This window comes from Sphaeramia orbicularis, chromosome 17, assembly GCF_902148855.1.
Source record: "Sphaeramia orbicularis chromosome 17, fSphaOr1.1, whole genome shotgun sequence".
NCBI lineage: Eukaryota > Metazoa > Chordata > Actinopteri > Kurtiformes > Apogonidae > Sphaeramia > Sphaeramia orbicularis.
This window is the reverse complement of record NC_043973.1, coordinates 38,680,417-38,698,898: the sequence shown is the minus strand read 5'-3', so window position 1 is coordinate 38,698,898 and position 18,482 is coordinate 38,680,417. Positions and strand designations below refer to the sequence as shown.

The following is an 18,482-nucleotide window of genomic DNA, read 5'->3' as shown; positions in this document are numbered from 1 at the left end:
GTGCCATGAGATAACTTTTGTTGTGATCTGGCGCTATATAAATAAAATTTGATTGATTGAGTGATTTGATTGGTTTTCCCCTGTAAGTCGCTTTGGAAAAAAGCATCTGCCAAATGCATAAACATAAACATAAACATATTAGCTTTGTTAGTTTTCACGCTGCCAGCTGTTGTAAGAGGGCCAAACCATAAACAATGGAATGAGACTTTTTAGATTTCGTTATCCAAAGACCAGATGTTCCCTGCTAGTGAGTTGGCACAGCCCTGAAGGGTCCAGGTGAACAGGGCGAACTGGTTGTGGAACTGGTTGGCGTCGGCCTCTGGGTTTTGGGTCTTGAGGGCGTCGAGGTGATTGAGGAGCGCGGCGACTGTGTGAGAGCCGGAGCCAAGGAAGATGTGGCGGAAAGGACTCTCATATGGAGACACGTAGGGAGACAGGAGGTTCCTTTCCACCTATAGAAAGGACACGAAGGAATGTCATGAACAAAGAAAATACACATTACACATTTTGATCAAGTTAGTTTTAGTAAACTGGAATTTGACGGTATAGCTAGGATATGCATGGCTGAAGCAAAGTAGAAAAATAAAAGCATTCAGTTGCCATTTTGGCTGTAATGTTTTGTTTTTTTCATGGATGAACAGCAGATATAAATTTCTTCCCCAGGAACAATGTCTGATTTAATCTATAAACAGATAAGATTTGGAAACTAGGAATGTCCCGATCTGATGTAAAGGTTGGTATCAGCTGCCGATCTGGCATTTTTTAGAAGACTGGATTGAATCGGATTTCGTCACGAGATCGGGCCCGAATTTGGGGGGGGGTGGGGGTTAAACAAATGTCCTGCCCCCTCAAATTAAAGTTTCTGAAGGTAGGGATAAGAAAAATGAGCTGCACAACAACAGGACACTTAGAGGAATTAGTAAAGCATCTGTAAAGTGTCTTCCACTTCAAGGTCCGGTAGTGATATGCGAGTCGGGATTTTTTAAAACTGTCTTGCTTTTGTGGAATTATTTGACCCAACCCGACCCGCAAATAAACTGACATTCTTTTAACCTAACCCGCGAGTAACTGTGTCACACTTGTTTTAGGTCAGGTTCCACATTCAGCCCAATTGTGATCAAGTAAAATAATTTCCTATAAATAATGACTCCAAATTTAAATCAAAGTTTCATTGTAAAAAGTCGGTATTGGCAAAACTAATGCTAAAAAAAAATCAGATCGGAAGCACAAAACATCCATATCGGGACATCATTATTGGAAACTATATACATCTGCAGTGAAAATTAACATCTATGGGAAAAATAACTCCAAGTACAACAAAATATATTAGAATTTTTTATTAAATATTTATGACGAGCTTTCACATTGAGGTAGAGGGACTATAAATATTAAGTACTAGTAAATAAGTTGAAATATGTTAAAGAACTAAGGAACAGAAAGTTCAGTACATCAGAATTTACATAAAAAAGGACTGTCCATCTTGAATTCTTTTTCTAAATAGGAAATATTAGAAAATCTTTCATCAACATTTTGTAATGTAAGCCTACATAGTGTGCATACTGCAATGAAAACTACTCATTTTGTCAAGACGATCTACAGTCGACCTGTCACATGCATTTTCATTAAAGAGTCTGTGCCAAGGTTATAATAGTTTTGGATTTTTCATTATAGTTTAGTTTTATTTAGTTTTGACTTTTTTTTCACTAATTCAGTTAGTTTTAATTCGTTTTTAGAGCAGGTTTACTAGTTTTTATTAGTTTTCTAAATGATTAGTTTTAGTTTAGTTTTATCATATCTTTTCTCTTCTTCTCTGTCGTATTCAAATAAATCCCAGACAGGACTCTGCTGCTTTCTCCTAACTTTAGTCTCCATGTTTCCAGGTAGAGTGGGGACCAGAAGAAGACTGTAAACCCCAAGTGACGGACAGTGAAGTGCTGTGTGGTGCTGCCAGCTAAAATTGCTAGAGCGAAATAAATCAATTTTGTATCAATCAGACATTGACAAAGACGAAAACAAATGGAATTTTATCCATGATTTTTATACGTTTTAGTTTTGTAAGCACACAATACAGTTTCAGTTAGTTATAATTTTTTCTTTTAATTATAGTTTTTATTTATTTCAGTTAATGAAAATGTTTTTTCAATTCTACGTTTTTGTCATTTCGTTAACGATAATAACGTTGATCTGTACTTCTGTGAGTCACAGTCTAAATTGGGGAGGCCTTACCATCATGATGCGATCATTGATTATGCGACACATCTCAATGTCCTCGAGGTCACTGTTCCTCTTGTCTGATTCCAGGTTGCGAGAGGCACGGCTGTAGGAACCATACGCCGACATCAGCCACTGCATCGTCAGGGCCTTTGGCCAAAGCTGGGGCTGCAACTGGAACCACACACACACACATCCACAAATCATGGTTAATTTTCATAAAAACACCACCGTCAATAAAAAAATCTCATCCAAACCAACCAGATCAGCAGAGGATACTCACCCTTTGAACATCAGCCACTTTCCTGTTTATTTGAGCGACCTTCGTGTGGATAATCTTGTTATACTTCTGTACGTCGAGCCGCAAGATGTAGTCGTGGACCAGCCTCAGTGCTATCTGACCTGCAAACTGAGCAGCTGTTTGAGCAAGCTGAGGAACCTCGTTGGATGTGGCAATGTTCAGTTTTTCCCGTGTGTCCAGATTTGTACCAAAGTACTGATAGTCCTAGAACGGAAACAAGGACATGTGGAAAATGACAGGAAATGAGAAGTGCACATCAACAGTGGCTACTTGCAGATCTATTTATATCTATTACAGCGATATGACTTACCAAATTACCATTAGAGAATCTAAATGAAAGTGAAGGAATTCCAGCAAAGGTGAGGAAAGGATATGCAGCGCTCTCCTGCTTCATGTTCTCCAACCTGAAAATGAACAGAAGATGAAGCTCTGCCATCTTTCAATATAAACACAAAAGGAAGATAAATATCCACATTATAGACTGTGCTACAAAATGGGAAAACTTTCAGCCTAACAGCACTGTGTCGTCAGTAGGGATGTAACAATATGAAAATTTCATATCACGGTTATTGTGACCAAAATTATTACGGTTATCATTATTATTGCGGTATTATTGAACTTGTGCTCAAAATGTTCAAAAAGTACTGATACACACACTGAAATAATTTAACCAAGTTGTGTTGAAAAAAATAAAATAAATAAAATAAAAATAATTGGCACAATGTACCTTCTGTTGGCAGAAACATTCAAGTATTAACCCTTAGGGCAGGGGTGGCCATTCCTGGTCCTGGAGAGCCACAGTCCAGCATGTTTTAGATGTTTCCCTCTTCAAGCACACCTGATGGTCGTTATCAGGCTTCTGCAGAGCTTGGTGATAGGCTTATCATTGGAATCAGGTGCGTTGGAAGAGGGATACATCTAAAACATGCAGGATTCCGGCCCTCGAGGACCAGGATTGGTGACCCCTGATCTAAAACATGCTGGACTGTGGCTATCCAGGACCAGGGTTGGCCACCCCTGCCTTAGGGGTCTGAGCCTATTTTGGCCGTTTTACAGTACTTTTGATTTTGCCTTTATATACTATATACAGAAAGGTTTACTATACCCATGTTTGGTGTGTTTTTTTTCAGCACAACTTCATCTATATCATCTGCCTATTATTTTTTTTTCACTTTAACCTACTATATAAACATAAACGGCCAGAAAACACGAAAAAAAACTTTTAAATCCAATTTGAAAAATTTATATACTTTATTGCATAACTAGCACAAAGATGCTTAATGAACCTTTTCAAAGACTTTAAAAGTGAATATTGGTTCCAAATATTAGGTATATAAAATCAAAATTGTAACAAATAAAAACTATACCCAAATATTTGACATAAAAGCATAGGTTTTACATAGGTGTTTTTTCCCCTAAAAGTGCGGTAATCAAACACGGTTATCATGATAATTAGAATTTAAACGATAATACTAACCATCAGCAATTTTACCGCGGTTTATCGTTATACCAGTAATCGTTACATCCCTAGTCGTCAATAGCCACTTTTTCTGATTTTAAGCCACAAGTCACACTTACAAAAAGGATTCCCAGTTATTTTTTCCATACTGGGCAAAGAGAGTTGCAGCTGTATTCGGGGCAGTGACCTATAAGCAGAAAAAAAATGTAATCATATTAGTTTGTTTAATCTTTAGGGAGTCCAAAAGCAAATAAATAATTCAACAGTTGGCTTCTAACAGTGCAGCCTGGATTTACCTCATTCAGAGCACCATCGATCAGGGTGTACATCAAGGGACTGGCCGACACTTTAAATGCACGTCGACCTGGAACCAAAGACTTAATGTTCATTTCATTCTGAGTATTAAATACATTGTCATCTGATAAACTCATCCAAAATATTAAACAGCCAATCAATTCATTAACAAAAAATACCTGTAACAGCACCGTCCAGGTCGATGTAAGAGAAGGCTTTCATGCTCAGGGAAGACAGATAACCCTAAAACAAATAAATCAGCAATTAGAATCATTCACTTCATCAAATCTGCTGAAAAAAAAAAACATAAATTACAAACTTAGAAGAAAAATCATGGAATTCTAACCTCCAGCCACTCGGTGGCGCCAATGCTCCCATATTCCCCACCACTCCAGCTGGCAAACACAATGCTCCTCCTTGGCTTGAATCCGTCTGTCAAGGGGGAAATCGGAAGCACATTAAAAAGAAGCTGATGAATGAAATAAAATATACAAATAAAATGTCCATCAGCCATCTGAGACGTACCATTCTCCACCATTTGTGAGATAGAACGTGCCAGCTCCATGAGGATGCTGGTACCGACTGTTGATTTGGCAAAACCTGCACCCCATGCATCTCTCTGGGCGCCAATAACCACATATCGATCTTTAAAAAAAAGACAGATATCATTTCACAATTCTGTAAAGATTTGAGTCTAAGAACATAAAATTTGTTGGATTAAACATATTTTACCTGCGTCCACATAGCCCTTGATGACCCCAAAAACGTTACTGATCTTCCTTTCAACTAGGATATTGTTGACCTCCACAGTAATGACATCGTCTTCACTTCCAAGCCTGCTCAGGCTTCCCCACCTGCTTGGCGCTTCTGGACCCTGCAGCTGCCTGTTGGACACATAGTACACATTAGGATTAAAGAGTTTAAACCAGATGATGGCGAATATCATACTTTTTTTTTTTTAAATCCATCATTTCATAACAACACTTTTAGTACCTCATAATATTAGTGGCCATTTGCGATGTAATGGTCTGAGCCACGATTTTTGGCAGACCTGAGGATTCAACAGGAGGGAACTGCGTATGGTTGAAGGAGGGGAAGCCTGGGGTGTAGGGGTCCCCAGAACCCATGTGGACCTTGTGGAGAGAGAGAGACAAATCTTAAAACATCCATTTGCTTATTATGTTTGTATAGTGTATATAACATAATGCTAAGGCTGTATGATGAATAATATGACAATCACCTAATATTTTCAATATGTTAAATTTACAAACTATAAATGCTACTACTCCATATTGCAAACTATCCAAGAGGGGTTTATCCACACTCACATGTCCATATAGCGCAGTGGTTTCTCCAATACTGTAATCATCTGGGTCTGCGTAGATCAGTACAGCAGAGGCATTCACTTTTGCAGCATTGGCTACCTGCAAGAACAAATGAGGATGGCAAAGTTTTTAAGCAATAAAGTGAACTTCAATGGTCTGTTTACAACACTTTATTGGATGGGATGGTCTTACAACACCATCTTACTAAATACCACTCACCTTTTCTGCAAAGCTGATCATACCAGCTTTGACCAGCACAACCCTGCCACTCATGTCGACGTTCTTGTTATGGAGGTCGCTGAAGTCACCTTCACGTCCAAAATAGGCATACAAGACACCGCCCTGAAACAAAACGCAAATGTATCACTGATAATTGATCGATATTACCAAACCTTGCAGGCTTCCTGATTATTTTACTGTGCATATTTACCGTTACAGGTCCACTGGCACTGTAAGACAGGAATCCTTGAGTTTCCATCATTTGACCCTTGAAAGTCACTTTGTTTGAGCCTTGGAGCACCTGAACCTTGACAAAGTACTCATCGTACCAGGTTTTCATGCCATATTCTTTGAACTTCCTATGAACCTTGTTAGCCAGATCTTCATCTCCCGGAGAACCAGCCTGGTGGTTGGAACTGGAAAACTCACTAGGAATAGTTCAAAAAATAAATAAGTTTGAGGAAAATGTGGGTCAGGGAACAAAAACAGCAGAAAAACACCGCCTTAAAGCCAGTTTCTAAGGAGGATTTTGGGTCCACACTCACCTGAAAACTCTTTCAAAATTTGAAGCGGTAATTTTTTGATTGAGGAGCTTTTTGACATCATCCCAGTCCAAGACGGGAGCAGAACCTCTCTCGTCAACAAAAGGGGGCACAGGGGCAGTAACAGAGTTTGTGCAGGTTGGTTGTGCTATGTCCTTCTTTGGATGGACCAGGTAACCAATCAAACACCCTGACAATGATAGTGAGACACAGGAATACTACAATGACACAGATGACAACAGCAGTGGTCCCAGGACTGATCCTTGACAAATTCCAAAGACTGGCTGTGATTCAGTCCAAATATACTGGAACTGGCCTCTCTTACCAATGATAAAGATGAGAAGTGTTGCAGCTGCCATGAAGCACAGATTCTTGGGTGTGCGTCCAAGCTTCTGAGCCACGTAGGGTTTGCGGTTTGAGTTGTGATTGAGGTGTTCTGCCGTGCCGTTTCCCCCCACCTCCTCATCCATGTCAGATGACAGCTTCATCTCCACCTGGCTGTTGTCGCCTTCCATGTTCTGGATCAAGCTGAAACGTGTGTAGGAGTGAGGCTCCCCATTAAACTAAAAAAGGAATCAAAAAGAAGTATGGTTTCATTATTTAGCCAAAACTATTGAAACATATTTGATGTGAACCGGTTTACTGTAGTGCCAGCTCGGAGATCAATGAGCAACTTCAATATTAGACACAACTACAACATCCAAAACCTTAGAACTAAACCTCACCAGTGCACAAAAACTGTTTTCAGACATTTTCCTTTAGAAGTTCTATAGCTGAAAAACAAGTTGTAGTAATCATGAAGTAAAAGTGCTTTGAAAAATTAATATAGGCATATTTTGTACGATGCTAAACCCAAGACAAATTGTGGTTAGGCTTCGGACCTAAACACACGATGATTAGAACAACCTTATCACAGACCAATATAGACACTGAACTCACCTTTTGATTCATATTACACGTCAATATAAAAAGGTCCAGTAAGACTACAACAAAAATCAACTTACTGTTGCTACTTTCTGAGCTAAGAAAACGATGATCAGTGATCGCTGAAAATGAACACCACGTCGTCTGATATGAGAAGCTTTATATGTGCAGACAGAAAAAGGAACTTTCTACTTTCATTCTTACTTCTTTGTAAATTCAACCCACATATGCTGTGTCAGTATATTTTTCATGTCAATTCGAGCCACAGATACGTCAGTATTTTTTTCTTTAGTACCATAAGATGGACATTTTAAGTCAAAATATCAAAAATAAAGGCTAAATACAGGGTGTATCAAAAAAAAAAAAAAAAAAAAAAAGAACTATTCATTTTGAAAAATTACCCCCAGTTCCACATTTAATTATTTTTGGAATTTTCTCTTCTGGACGTCAGTAGGTAGGGGATTGGTGGATATTCATCCAAATTTACAGACCCAGGTAAATAAAGATGATGATAATTATGATGATGAGTTATTGTAGACTGAGTAGATTTATTATAGGTTGAAATTGTAATTACTTTTGATTTCTATTTATTATCTCAGTTTGGCTTTTGATTTCAGTTTAGTTTTTTGAGTCCATAACCAGTTTTGGTTTATTTATTTTTTATTATTAATTATTATTATTTTTTTCAGTTTTGCTTTTAATTTGATTTAAGTTTCTTTTTCAGGCAAAATGGAAAAAGCAAAATGAAAACTTCTTCATTTCTGTCGTGGTTTAGCAACTTTGGTGCAAACATGAAACTGAAAGTTCATATAGGTATTACTGTTATGCAATGGACAGAGTTTATTTGTGGTTTTTTATGTGGGTATTATTGACATGAAATGGACAGTGTATATTTTTTAGTTTTTATACAGGTATGGTTAGGAATTGAACATAGTTTATTTTTTGATAAGTATATTACTGCTAAGAAATTAGTTTATTTTGTGCATTATTGTTATGAAACAGATAGTGTACTTTTGTTTCTGATATGCATATTTTTGTTATGAAATGGACAGAGTTTATTTTTGTTTTGATATGTGCACCATTACTGTTATGGAAAGGACAGAGTTTATTTTAATGTGAAATGCTGCTGCAAAATGGAAAGTCTATCCTTGATATGTACAGAAATTTTGTGTTTTATGCATAGTCAGAATTTAGTCTGTTCTGTGTAAGATTTCTGAGTTACTTACGGAATCTGACATAGGAATTTAGAGTAGGGGAAGGATGGAGTAAGGGGGTGGGAGATTATAAATTAAACTTCATCCCGCTCCTTTTCGAATGGTTTACTCTCTTTTTGTATAATTCTTTTGTTGTTTGATTTTATTGCAATATTCAACATAAATAAACAAAGTAAAGCTGGGTTTTAGCTGCAACTGTGAGAAATTTTAACTAAAGTCTCCATACTGTGAATTTTCATTTTTCCTCAGACATTTTTCTACTTTTAGTCTCAGTCTAGTTAAAGCTGCAGTGATTGATAGTTTTTAACATAACTGGAGAAAAAATGCATTATTTCCTTTTAGCGTTTTATAATTGAAGTGGTCTGAGAGGACATGCGAATTGTGTATCTACTCTTTCCTTGTGTTTTGTCTGTTGAAAATCTACTCTACACTACACAGTTTTCACACAGGTACGGAGGTTAAATATGTGACTGACAGCTGTAATTATTGATACCTGATCTGAATTCATCAGATATCGACTTGGATGTGATGGTGCTGCTTTAATCTGTCTCATCCTGGAAGCTTGGAAAAGTGACTTCACTTTTTTTTTTTTTTTTTTTTTTTTTTGTGATTTCTGCTCCTGAGGCTTTAACTGTAACACCCCTCCTGAGCTGTCAACCTGGTCTAAAGCAGCAACTTCCTGGCTGCCACCTGATCCTTGGTTGTCTGTACCCTATATATTAATCATCAAATGTTTGTGGAGGATTTTTACTCGAGCGGAAATATGAAGCAACTCTCCTGCAGGCTGTGACATCCTGTTGTGTTGCTGGCAGTGCACTTGTTTGGTACTATTACGGACTTACTAAATGCTGGGCACCAAGCCAGGGTTGACAGTTTCTACTCAATTGATCTTACATGTTGAGTCGCCTACAGTGTCTCAGAGGAGTCATAATGACTTTGATATTAACATCTTTAGTGGTCTGTGTTAAGACATACAAACACTGAACACTTAAAGTAATACTATTAAAACTGTATACTGTCAAAACATAGCAGTTTAAATGAAGCACGATTACACTGCAAAGATACCAAAACCTAGCCTATAAATTATACTTACCAAACAATAAGACATCTTAATAGGTGACACTTTTATTGTGAAAATTAAATCTCCCTACACCACAGGTGTCAAACATGCGGCCCGGGGGCCAAATCCGGCCTGCCAAAGGCTCCAGTCCAGCCCTTGGGATAAATTTGTGAAATGCAAAAATTACACTAAAATATTACCAATCCTTTTAGCTCAGGTTCCACATTCAGAACAATTCAATCTCAAGTGGGCAGGACCAGTCAAATACTACCATAATAACATATAAATAATGACAACTCCAAAAGTTTCTCTTTGTAAATGTAAATATTTTCATGTATTTACACTACAACAAAGTATAATTTTGCAAAAAATATAAACAACCTGAAGTGTCTTAAGAGACATAAGTACAATTTTAACAATATTCCGCCTGTTATTAAATGTTTTGTGTATTTGTAGATCCACTGTGATCTGTAAGTCATAATGTACATGTGTAAATGATAAATTGAGGCAGAAAATTGTTAAAATTACACTTATTTTTTTCAGTTTGTTCAAGTTATTCACATCTTTGAAAAGATAGTTTGCAGATGTAAACCTTTTCATAATGTAAATTTACTTTTTTCGCTCTAAAACATAGAGAAAATTTTGGAATCGACATTATTTATATATTATTATGTTGTTTGAGGCTGAACCTCGGTAAAAGGATTGCTGGTTGAGGCGGCAGATTATGGACTATGATTCCGGTCAGAGAATCAAGGCGCGTGGAGAGAGATATCTTTTCAGTTCCCTTTAATTAGATTGCAGGACTTGGACATCGGTTCGCAACATATGGTTGTGTCTGGGAGAGTGTGTGTATGTGTGTGGTCTGAAAATAAAGAAAGGCAATAAACTGTCTAAGATAAACATTCTGCACATTGAACAAACATCTAAATGAATAATAAACTGCTATATGAGCATAAGATTACCAAAATTACGATTAGCAGAGGCCAAGCATGCTAAGCAACATGAGAACGTTACATATTTAATGTTGAACAAGTAATTTAACCTTTAACAACAATAAGCAGGGTCATAATCACCACATACTAACTCAAACCTGCACATCATAATCCCATGCAAACACAAACTGTAATAGTGAACAAATTACACATCATTAGAAAGCAGAAAATACTTACTTTCTGTCAAGAACGCACAGATAATAGAATAAAAGCTATACCTATCAATGTGGCATTTCTCACAGCACTTAGTAAAAGTTTGAACATGAACAACCCGCCTCCCTCCAAAGCCCCGCCCGTTCATCCCAAGTCGTCAGAAATGGACGCATGGTCAGAGCCCCGTTCGGCACTATTTGACTCAGGGGGTACCCCTTCTTCTGCGTCGGATTTCGATGCGGAGGGCAGCCTGATAGAACTGCATGTAAATCCCTCAGTGTCATTGAGCTCTGACACTTTCCTCTTACCTGATGCACGTGATGGAAGCGGAGGTGGAAGTGGAGGTTCGGTCCACTTCAGCGTGTCCGTGGATTCCTCCCTCAGTAATCAGATCCATCATCCAGCTGCCGCGGCCCCTGTTCCATCAGCAGACCCTGAATTTAAGGGTCTGGTCTGTGCAGTGCTGGGTCAGTGTCTTCAGCTGATGAGGTGCCCAGCACGCGCACTGTGAACGTGCGGCCTCCGCGAATTTTCCGTGGACATTTGAGGTTTCATAGTCCATACATTTATCATCTTACATAATCCTACATTGTGTGACACCAAGTGCATGTACCTGAATCCGTACTGCAGTCATAAAAGCTGAGCTTTATGCAGACCTGTTTAGTCCAGTACACCCGACTTCCGGACTTTTATCTCCATCCTTCATTCACCAGACTCCTGTTTGTTCCCCTTAGTTGTTGTTTCTGTTAAGAAATCCGTTTTTTTCCTTCCACATGTGCATTTGAGTTTTATCCATACACATCCTAGACAGTAGACTGTGGTCAGTGACAGGAGGAGCAGTGCCAGTGAAGCATCAGATTCAGAGGGACACATATCAGATGCGGAGCGCGATAATGGATCGGATGCTGAACGGCCGTAATGGATGATTGACAGGAGGCTCAGCCAGGTTCGGCCAATTATTTCATTCGGACCGACTAAAATGATTGGTCAGACTTTTATCAGAAATATATGAGAATTAAACATTTTTGAGTTTCAAAACCTGGTGGATTTCTTTTATATTTTAGTTTGACACACACTTATTAGGAGCATTTTAAGATGACAAAGAAAAGTGTAAAAATGCCACATCATACTGTATAGCTTTAACACACCAAAGTCCATTACACACAGTCCACTGCTCCTCAGTGTCACTGGGCTCTGCAGCTTGCCAGTGTGTCCGGACATGCCCAGACATGTTTTTGCTGCCAGTCCTCTGTACCAGCAGATGGTGCTGTTGAGCACTTAGATGAAGCCTTACTTTGTAGGGCTTTCTCACACGGCCGCCCCCAAATGTCTGTCTTGGGGACATTTGTACTCCTAGAGAAAGTCCATCAGTTTATGTCATCCTCCGAGTCACTGATCTTGGGTAACTGGATGCGACAGGTCGGACATAGGTCTTGTCTTTAACCTTGACAGTGGCTGTCCTGATACGTCCATCTGCTCCAGGGTAAACCTCAACCACTTTTCCCACTCGCCAGAGAGCCCGTGGGAGTTGTGGTTCAACTATCAGAACCACCTGGTCCACAGCCAGCGGGTTTCTATCAGTCTGCCATTTCGATCTTCCTTGTAGGCTTGGCAGGTACCGTCGGATGAAGGTGGACCAGAAATTGTCAGCTAGCACCTGACTATGCCTCCATCGTCTTGTTCCCAAAATACTGCAGGAGTCATACAGGTCCTGTGGCAGTGAGGAGTCACGACGTCCCATAAGCAGAATGCTTGGCGTAATGGGGTCAGGGTCAGCAGCGTTGGCTGAGACGTATCCAAGTGGCTTAGCATTTAAAATCCCCTCAACTTCTGTGAGAATGGTGTGCAGAACTGGCTCTGGCACTGACTGCTCTTGGAGGATGACTCTGAGCGCTGTTTTCACAGATTGGAAGATTGGACCTCCCACTCCCAGGCCCCGCCGAAGTGTGGAGCACTTGGGGGTTGAACTGGAAAGAGATCTTCTGTCTCGCCAGCTGATTCTGTAGCTCAGGTGCCATGGCATCAAAGGCCTCCCGTAACTCCCGTTCTCCACCAACAAAGTTGGTCCCGTTATCACACAGGAGTTCAAACGGTGTGCCACGCCTGGTGATGAATCAACGTAAGGACAACAGGAAAGCATCCGTGTCAAGGCTCTCTAGCAAGTCGAGGTGGACACACCTGGTAGTTAGGCATTTATACACGATTCCCCATCGCTTTTCAGTCCTGTGGCCAATCTTCACAATGAATGGACCAAAACAGTACACTCCTGTTGAGTAGAATGGCAGCTTGTAGAGGCGCAACCTGCAAGGTGGGAGATCCGCCATCTTGGGAACATTTGGCTTGGCACGCCATTACTGGCATTCCCAGCAGCTGCGCTGACGCTTCCTTATTGCCTCCCGTCCACGCAGGACCCAGTACTGACGTCGCATCTTGGCTAACACCCGTTCCGGTCCCGGATGGAGGAGCTTGTGATCGAAGTTCTGGATCAGTAGTTCGGTGATCTGGTGTGCTGGGTCCAGAATGATCGGATTTATGGCATCTGCTTCTAGATCTTTCACATGCCACAGTCTACCTCCAACGTGAAGTAGTCCTGTGGCTTCATCATACTCAGGTGAGAGTGTGACCAGACGATTGTCAGCTGGAATGGGTCGACTGGTCTTGAGGGCCTTTAACTCATCAGAGAAAGAGTCCTGCTGAGCCTGAGCCAGGAGTAGCTTCTCTGCTGAGATGTAGGTGGCCGCGTCTGCAGTCTGACAATCACTGGAGGCAGCCACCCCATGAAGGGAAGTGACAGTAGTCTTGACTAGATCGTCCCAGGTGTGAAACTGAGTCGGATCAGGAAGATCTGGGTTCCGAGCCTCTGAAGTAATACAGACAAGGGTGGACTTCCTGAGGTCAGCAGAGTCAGGCTCAGCTGTGGCTAGTGTGGGTATAGTCGGCCACTGGTCAGGAGGCTGATGAAGGAAATCCAGGCCATTAATCCAGCGGTGAGGATGCACCAAATCTGAAAGCTTGAGACCTTGTGTTATGTCATCTGCTGGATTTCTCACGGAGTCCACATACCTCCAGCTTGCTGCCTCGGTAAGGGTTTGAATCTCCGCTACACGTGTGCCAACGAAGACCTTGTAACGGCATAACTCTGATCCCAGCCACTGGAGCACTGTTGTGGAGTCTGACCAGAGGAACGTCTGCTGAATGGGTACAGTCAGCTCTGTCTGAATAAGTCTGGCGAGCTGGGCGCCAGTGAGCGCTGCACTGAGTTACAGACGTGGCATGCTCAGGCGTTTCTTCGGTGCCACTCTGGATCTGGCTAGCACAAAGGAAGTATAGACATGACCTTGATCGTCGACTGTGCGTAGGTAAGCCACTGAACCATACGCCCTTTCTGACGCATCACAGAAGATGTGAAGCTCCCTGTATGCTATAGGTTTGTCTGCACATAGAGGTACGTAGGCCCGTGGGAATTCAAGGTGAATGATATCGCAGAGCTCATTCACCCAAGCTGTCCATTGTTCCCTCAAAGACTGGGTTTCGACCCGGTCGTCCCATCCAATGTCTTGCTTCCAGATATCTTGGATGAGGATTTTAGCCCTGGTTGTAAAGGGAATGATAAAGCCCAGTGGATCATACTGGCTTGCTAGGGCTTTATAAATGTTCCTCAGGGTTGGCTCAAGGTGGTCCGCTGGATGTAGCTTAAAGCCCAGAGAATCACTAAGGCAGTTCCATCGGAGGCCGAAGGTTGACTCTTGCAGGTTGCTACTGCCCTTAGACAGCCAAAGGTCACAGCTCTCTGCTTTGGCCTCTGGGGGAAGATGTTCAACCACTGCTGGCACATTACTCGCCCACTGCCTGAGGTCAAATCCTCCTTCCAGGAGTAGCTGGCGTAGGTTGTCGATGAGAGCTTTGGCTTCAGCCGGAGTACAGGTGCTATGTAGACAATTGTCCACATAAAAAGAGTGCTCCACGACCTTGACCAAGTTGGACTTGTCACCACAGGTGTCCCGAACATGACGCTGAAGAGCATATATAGCGCAACAAGGGCTGCATGTAGTGCCGAATGGCAGCACCTTCCATTCATAGATGGTTGGCTCCTCCTCCTTCTGCATGTACCTCCAGATGAACCTCAACACCGGTGTGTCAGTGGGCTGCAGGCGGATCTGATGGAACATAGCTTTTATGTCCCCGCTCACAGCAACCGAGTGCTGATGGAACCTCAGCAGAACATCAAGTAGGGAAGGCCCTAAGGTTGGTCCAGGCACCAGTAGCTCGTTCAGGGACTGTCCTTGGTATTGGAAAGAACAGTCAAAGACAACTCTGTCCTTACCATTATGGTGGACCATGTTGTGTGGTATAAACCACGACTCTGTTGACTGGCCCGCTTCTTCTGGTGAGACCTTTGATATATAACCGGCTTCTTCCAGCCTCCGGATCTCAGCACAGTAAGACTTAGCTTGTGTGGGATTCTTACTGAGCTTCCGCTCTGTGCTGTGAAGCCTGGGGATTACTGCTTCCACAGAAGCATGGAGAGTGATGTCAGCCATACGGCACAGAAGAGGGGTGGCGTAGCGTGGGATACCATCTACTGTTACTCTAGTGGTGGCTGTCTGGAGTAGAGTGAGAGCTTGTTGGTCTTCCCGTGAGCGAGTGGCAGCCTTCTCATTGTAGGGCAATGTGTCCATTTGCCAGAGGCGCTCCATGTTCCTGAAGAGCTCACTGGAAGCTGAGGCGGTGGCGATATGTAGGCATTGCTGGACTCCAGGTGAGAGATGGACAGCCTCAACTAGCCCTTGAAGGGACCAGCCCAGCTGGGTGCAAATGACAATGGGTCCGCCTGGTGGTCCTGCATGCACTGGGTGGACTGGGGTAATCAGGTGAGGCGTGTCAGATCCAATTAGCAGTAGAGGTTGGGCAAGGTTCACTGGTGGTAAGGGCAGCTCTCTGAGATGTTTGTATTTCTGCTGCAGCACGGCGACTGGATAGGTGTGTTCGGTGAGAGCCAATCCCTCTGCGGTGAAGGCATGAGATATCAGATGCTTCTCGGATGGCCGTAATGGTGATGACACCTCCAAGGAGACTGATGCGCCATTGATTTGCATAACACTTTGGTGCACAGTCTGCAGGGGTAGAGTCTGTGGGTGGCATTCGAGGTTGAGCTGTTGCACCACTTGCGGAAGGACAATGCTCCTCTCTGATCCGTCATCGAGAACTGCATAAGTTTCCATCTTCCGTTTGCCGTTATGAAGGAGGACCTTGGCCACTTTCAGCATTACTCTCTGCGATCTGTTGGGCCGGTCCAGATACACCTTGGTGGGGAGTAGACTGACCGTGTACACTTTCCGCTTGGTTTCCTGAACTGATTCGTGCAAGACAGTGAGGTGCGTTTCCTTACAGGTCTTACAAGGGCGCTTAAGAGTACACCGGTCCTTGGTATGATTGCGTCCATATTTCCAACACCGTTTACCATCCTTGAGCCACTTTAAGACCTGGTCAGTGTTCAGCTTTTTGAACTCCTCACAGGAGTTAAGGTAGTGGTCATGACTGTCACAATATGGACAGTAAGGTTTAGGCTTCGATTTGAACTTTGCCTGTGTATGCTCTGCCCCACTTGTCTCTTCCCTGGTTTCCTTCTCAGCTACATTGAAGTACACAGTCGTTGGCTTCTCTTTGCGTTGGGCAGTTCGCTGATCTTTCCTAGCTGGTCGGGGGGTATCAGTTTGATACAGTGCTGCTGCTCTACTTGAAATGCGCTTTGCTTGAGACTTGGTTTGGAGCCAGGTAGCCAGGTCCTGAAGGGTGTAAGTCCAGTCGGTGCCAGCCTGCAGAATACCGTATCGCAGGCAGTACTCAACAAAGCCATCGTGGTAAGTAGGAGGCATCTTACTTAGCAAGCGATCCACATGGGAGCCACAGTGGAGCTCATATCCATTTTGTCCCTCAAGGGTCTTTAACATGCCTACCAAGGACTGGACGGACAAGGCAAATGAGTCAAAGGCATTGGTGTCACCCATCTTGAGAGCAGGAGCATTCAGTATGGCACCTAGCTCGCTCTGGACGAGCTGTCGTGGCTGCCCGTACTTATCTTGTAGAGCCTGCAGTGCACTCGTATATGGTGCTGGGTCATGCATGTATGACTTGGCAAGCTGTAGTGCGCTTGGGAGCTTGATGTGTCCTATCAACACTTGATATTTATATTGCTCACTGAGGTGAAGGTTGCTTCCCAGTATGTTGTCTAGTGCAAACTTAAGCAGAGCAAAGTCGCTCTCCCAGCCACTCTCGAACACAGGCAAGGAAGGTCGAGGGATTCCAAGGGTTGTTACCAGAAGTAACTCAGCTCCGGGTAGTGGTGTGTAACCAGAGTAGGGAGCGGAGAAAACTGGAGCAGTCTGCTGCCTGTGGTGAGTCGAGAGAGGTGGTGGAGCTCCTTGGCTGGCATGCTGAGCAGTGCTGAATGGCTCCATAGCTGGTTGACTGTGGCTGTAAGAGGGTTGGTATGCTGCTGAAGACTGGGACTCTCCTTGCTTGGCAGGAGGTTGGTTGAAGTATGAACTAGCTGCCTGTGCTGGGCCACTGGGCCGTCGTGACTCAAGAGACGATGCCACCTGAGGTGTTGTATAGGCCAGAGGTGCTGAAGTGAGGACCTGCACTGAAAGATGTGGTACAGGTTGTATCACAGGAGCGAATACTTGGACAGGTTGCAATCTCCCAGACCTAGGTGCCATTGGTACTGGACCCTGGAGCTGTGCTGTTGGGTTTGCCAGAGGGACAGGTATCACTGGGGTGGCAGTAAGTTGCAGCATCGGGTGTGGTCCAGTCGGAGGGGCAGTAGAGACTGGAATGACGTGTTCCATCACTTGTGAGGGAGGAATGCATGGGCACACCACAGGAGCAGGTGTGGCAAGTAATTGGGTGGATGGTGATGGCTGGGAGGTGAATGAGAGTATGCCAGCCTGACTTACCTGCACTGGTGGTGGTAAGTCCAGGAAAGGGTTAGACTTGTCAGAGGGTGCAGGTGAAGGTGTAGGTGAAGGTGTCCTGCTACCACAAAGCATTAATGAACGAAGCTTGGTGATCTCAAGGTCCTGTTCAGCTCTCGTCAAGAGCCGCTGCCTTTCTAGCCGCTTAGTGAGTGCTTCTCTGGCTTTAAGTGCCTCTTCTTGGAGCCGCTGTGCTTCTTTCGCTTGATCATCAAGCAGTTTACACTCCAAGTCAGCTTGAGTCTCGTGCTCGATCAAACGGCGAATATCTTCCACTTCCAACTGCTTTATTCTCTCTTCCATGATTGCAGCTTGTGCAGTTGAGAGACCCTGAGTGGGATATGTACCAACAGAATAGCATGTGCGCCTACTAGACCTATTCGGGTTGCTGCTGTGGTGGCTGTTAGAGCGGGAAACAGTAGCATGAGGAGCTGATCGCACGGATGGCTGGAATCCAACTTGGTAGTCCTCCAGGTAGGTAGGTAAGCGGTGCTCTCTCTGTGGATGGATCCAGGGCTCTGCAGTATCTGATGCTGCATTGTGGTCCATGATCTTCTTCTTTGACTGCACTCAATCCGGCTCGAAGGACCAATGTTTGAGGCTGAACCTCAGTAAAAGGATTGCTGGTTGAGGCAGCCGATTATGGACTATCATTCCGGTCAGAGAATCAAGGCGTGTGGAGAGAGATATCTGTTCAGTTCCCTTTAATGAGATTGCAGGACTTGGACATCGGTTCACAACATATGGTTGTGTCTGAGAGAGTGTGTGGTCTGAAAATAAAGAAAGGCAATAAACTAGGGGTCACCAACACGTT

General features: G+C 43.0%; 2 protein-coding genes across 4 annotated transcripts in view; both read right to left on the bottom strand.

The window, feature by feature from the left end:
* The window catches only part of LOC115436977 (transferrin receptor protein 1-like), a 45,624-nt gene that overhangs the window by 1,966 nt on the left and 25,176 nt on the right, over positions 1 to 18,482 (bottom strand). The gene's annotated exons all lie outside the window — the stretch shown is intronic.
* LOC115436978 (transferrin receptor protein 1-like) lies at positions 24 to 11,879 on the bottom strand. 2 transcript variants are annotated; one of them, XM_030160017.1, is made up of 18 exons: positions 11,838 to 11,879; positions 10,719 to 10,751; positions 6,677 to 6,914; positions 6,355 to 6,541; positions 6,021 to 6,237; positions 5,810 to 5,932; positions 5,594 to 5,689; positions 5,259 to 5,398; positions 4,998 to 5,149; positions 4,791 to 4,910; positions 4,612 to 4,697; positions 4,445 to 4,508; positions 4,268 to 4,335; positions 4,091 to 4,158; positions 2,823 to 2,916; positions 2,495 to 2,716; positions 2,227 to 2,385; positions 24 to 452 (listed from the first exon to the last, which is right to left on the bottom strand). In XM_030160017.1, the coding sequence occupies exons 3-18, from the start codon at positions 6,864 to 6,866 to the stop codon at positions 210 to 212; spliced, it is 2,229 nt and encodes a 742-aa protein (XP_030015877.1). In that variant the 5' UTR covers positions 6,867 to 6,914; positions 10,719 to 10,751; positions 11,838 to 11,879; the 3' UTR covers positions 24 to 209. The 2 variants fall into 2 exon arrangements, with proteins under 2 accessions (XP_030015877.1, XP_030015876.1); XM_030160016.1 differs by lacking the exons at positions 10,719 to 10,751; positions 11,838 to 11,879 and adding an exon at positions 7,291 to 7,416.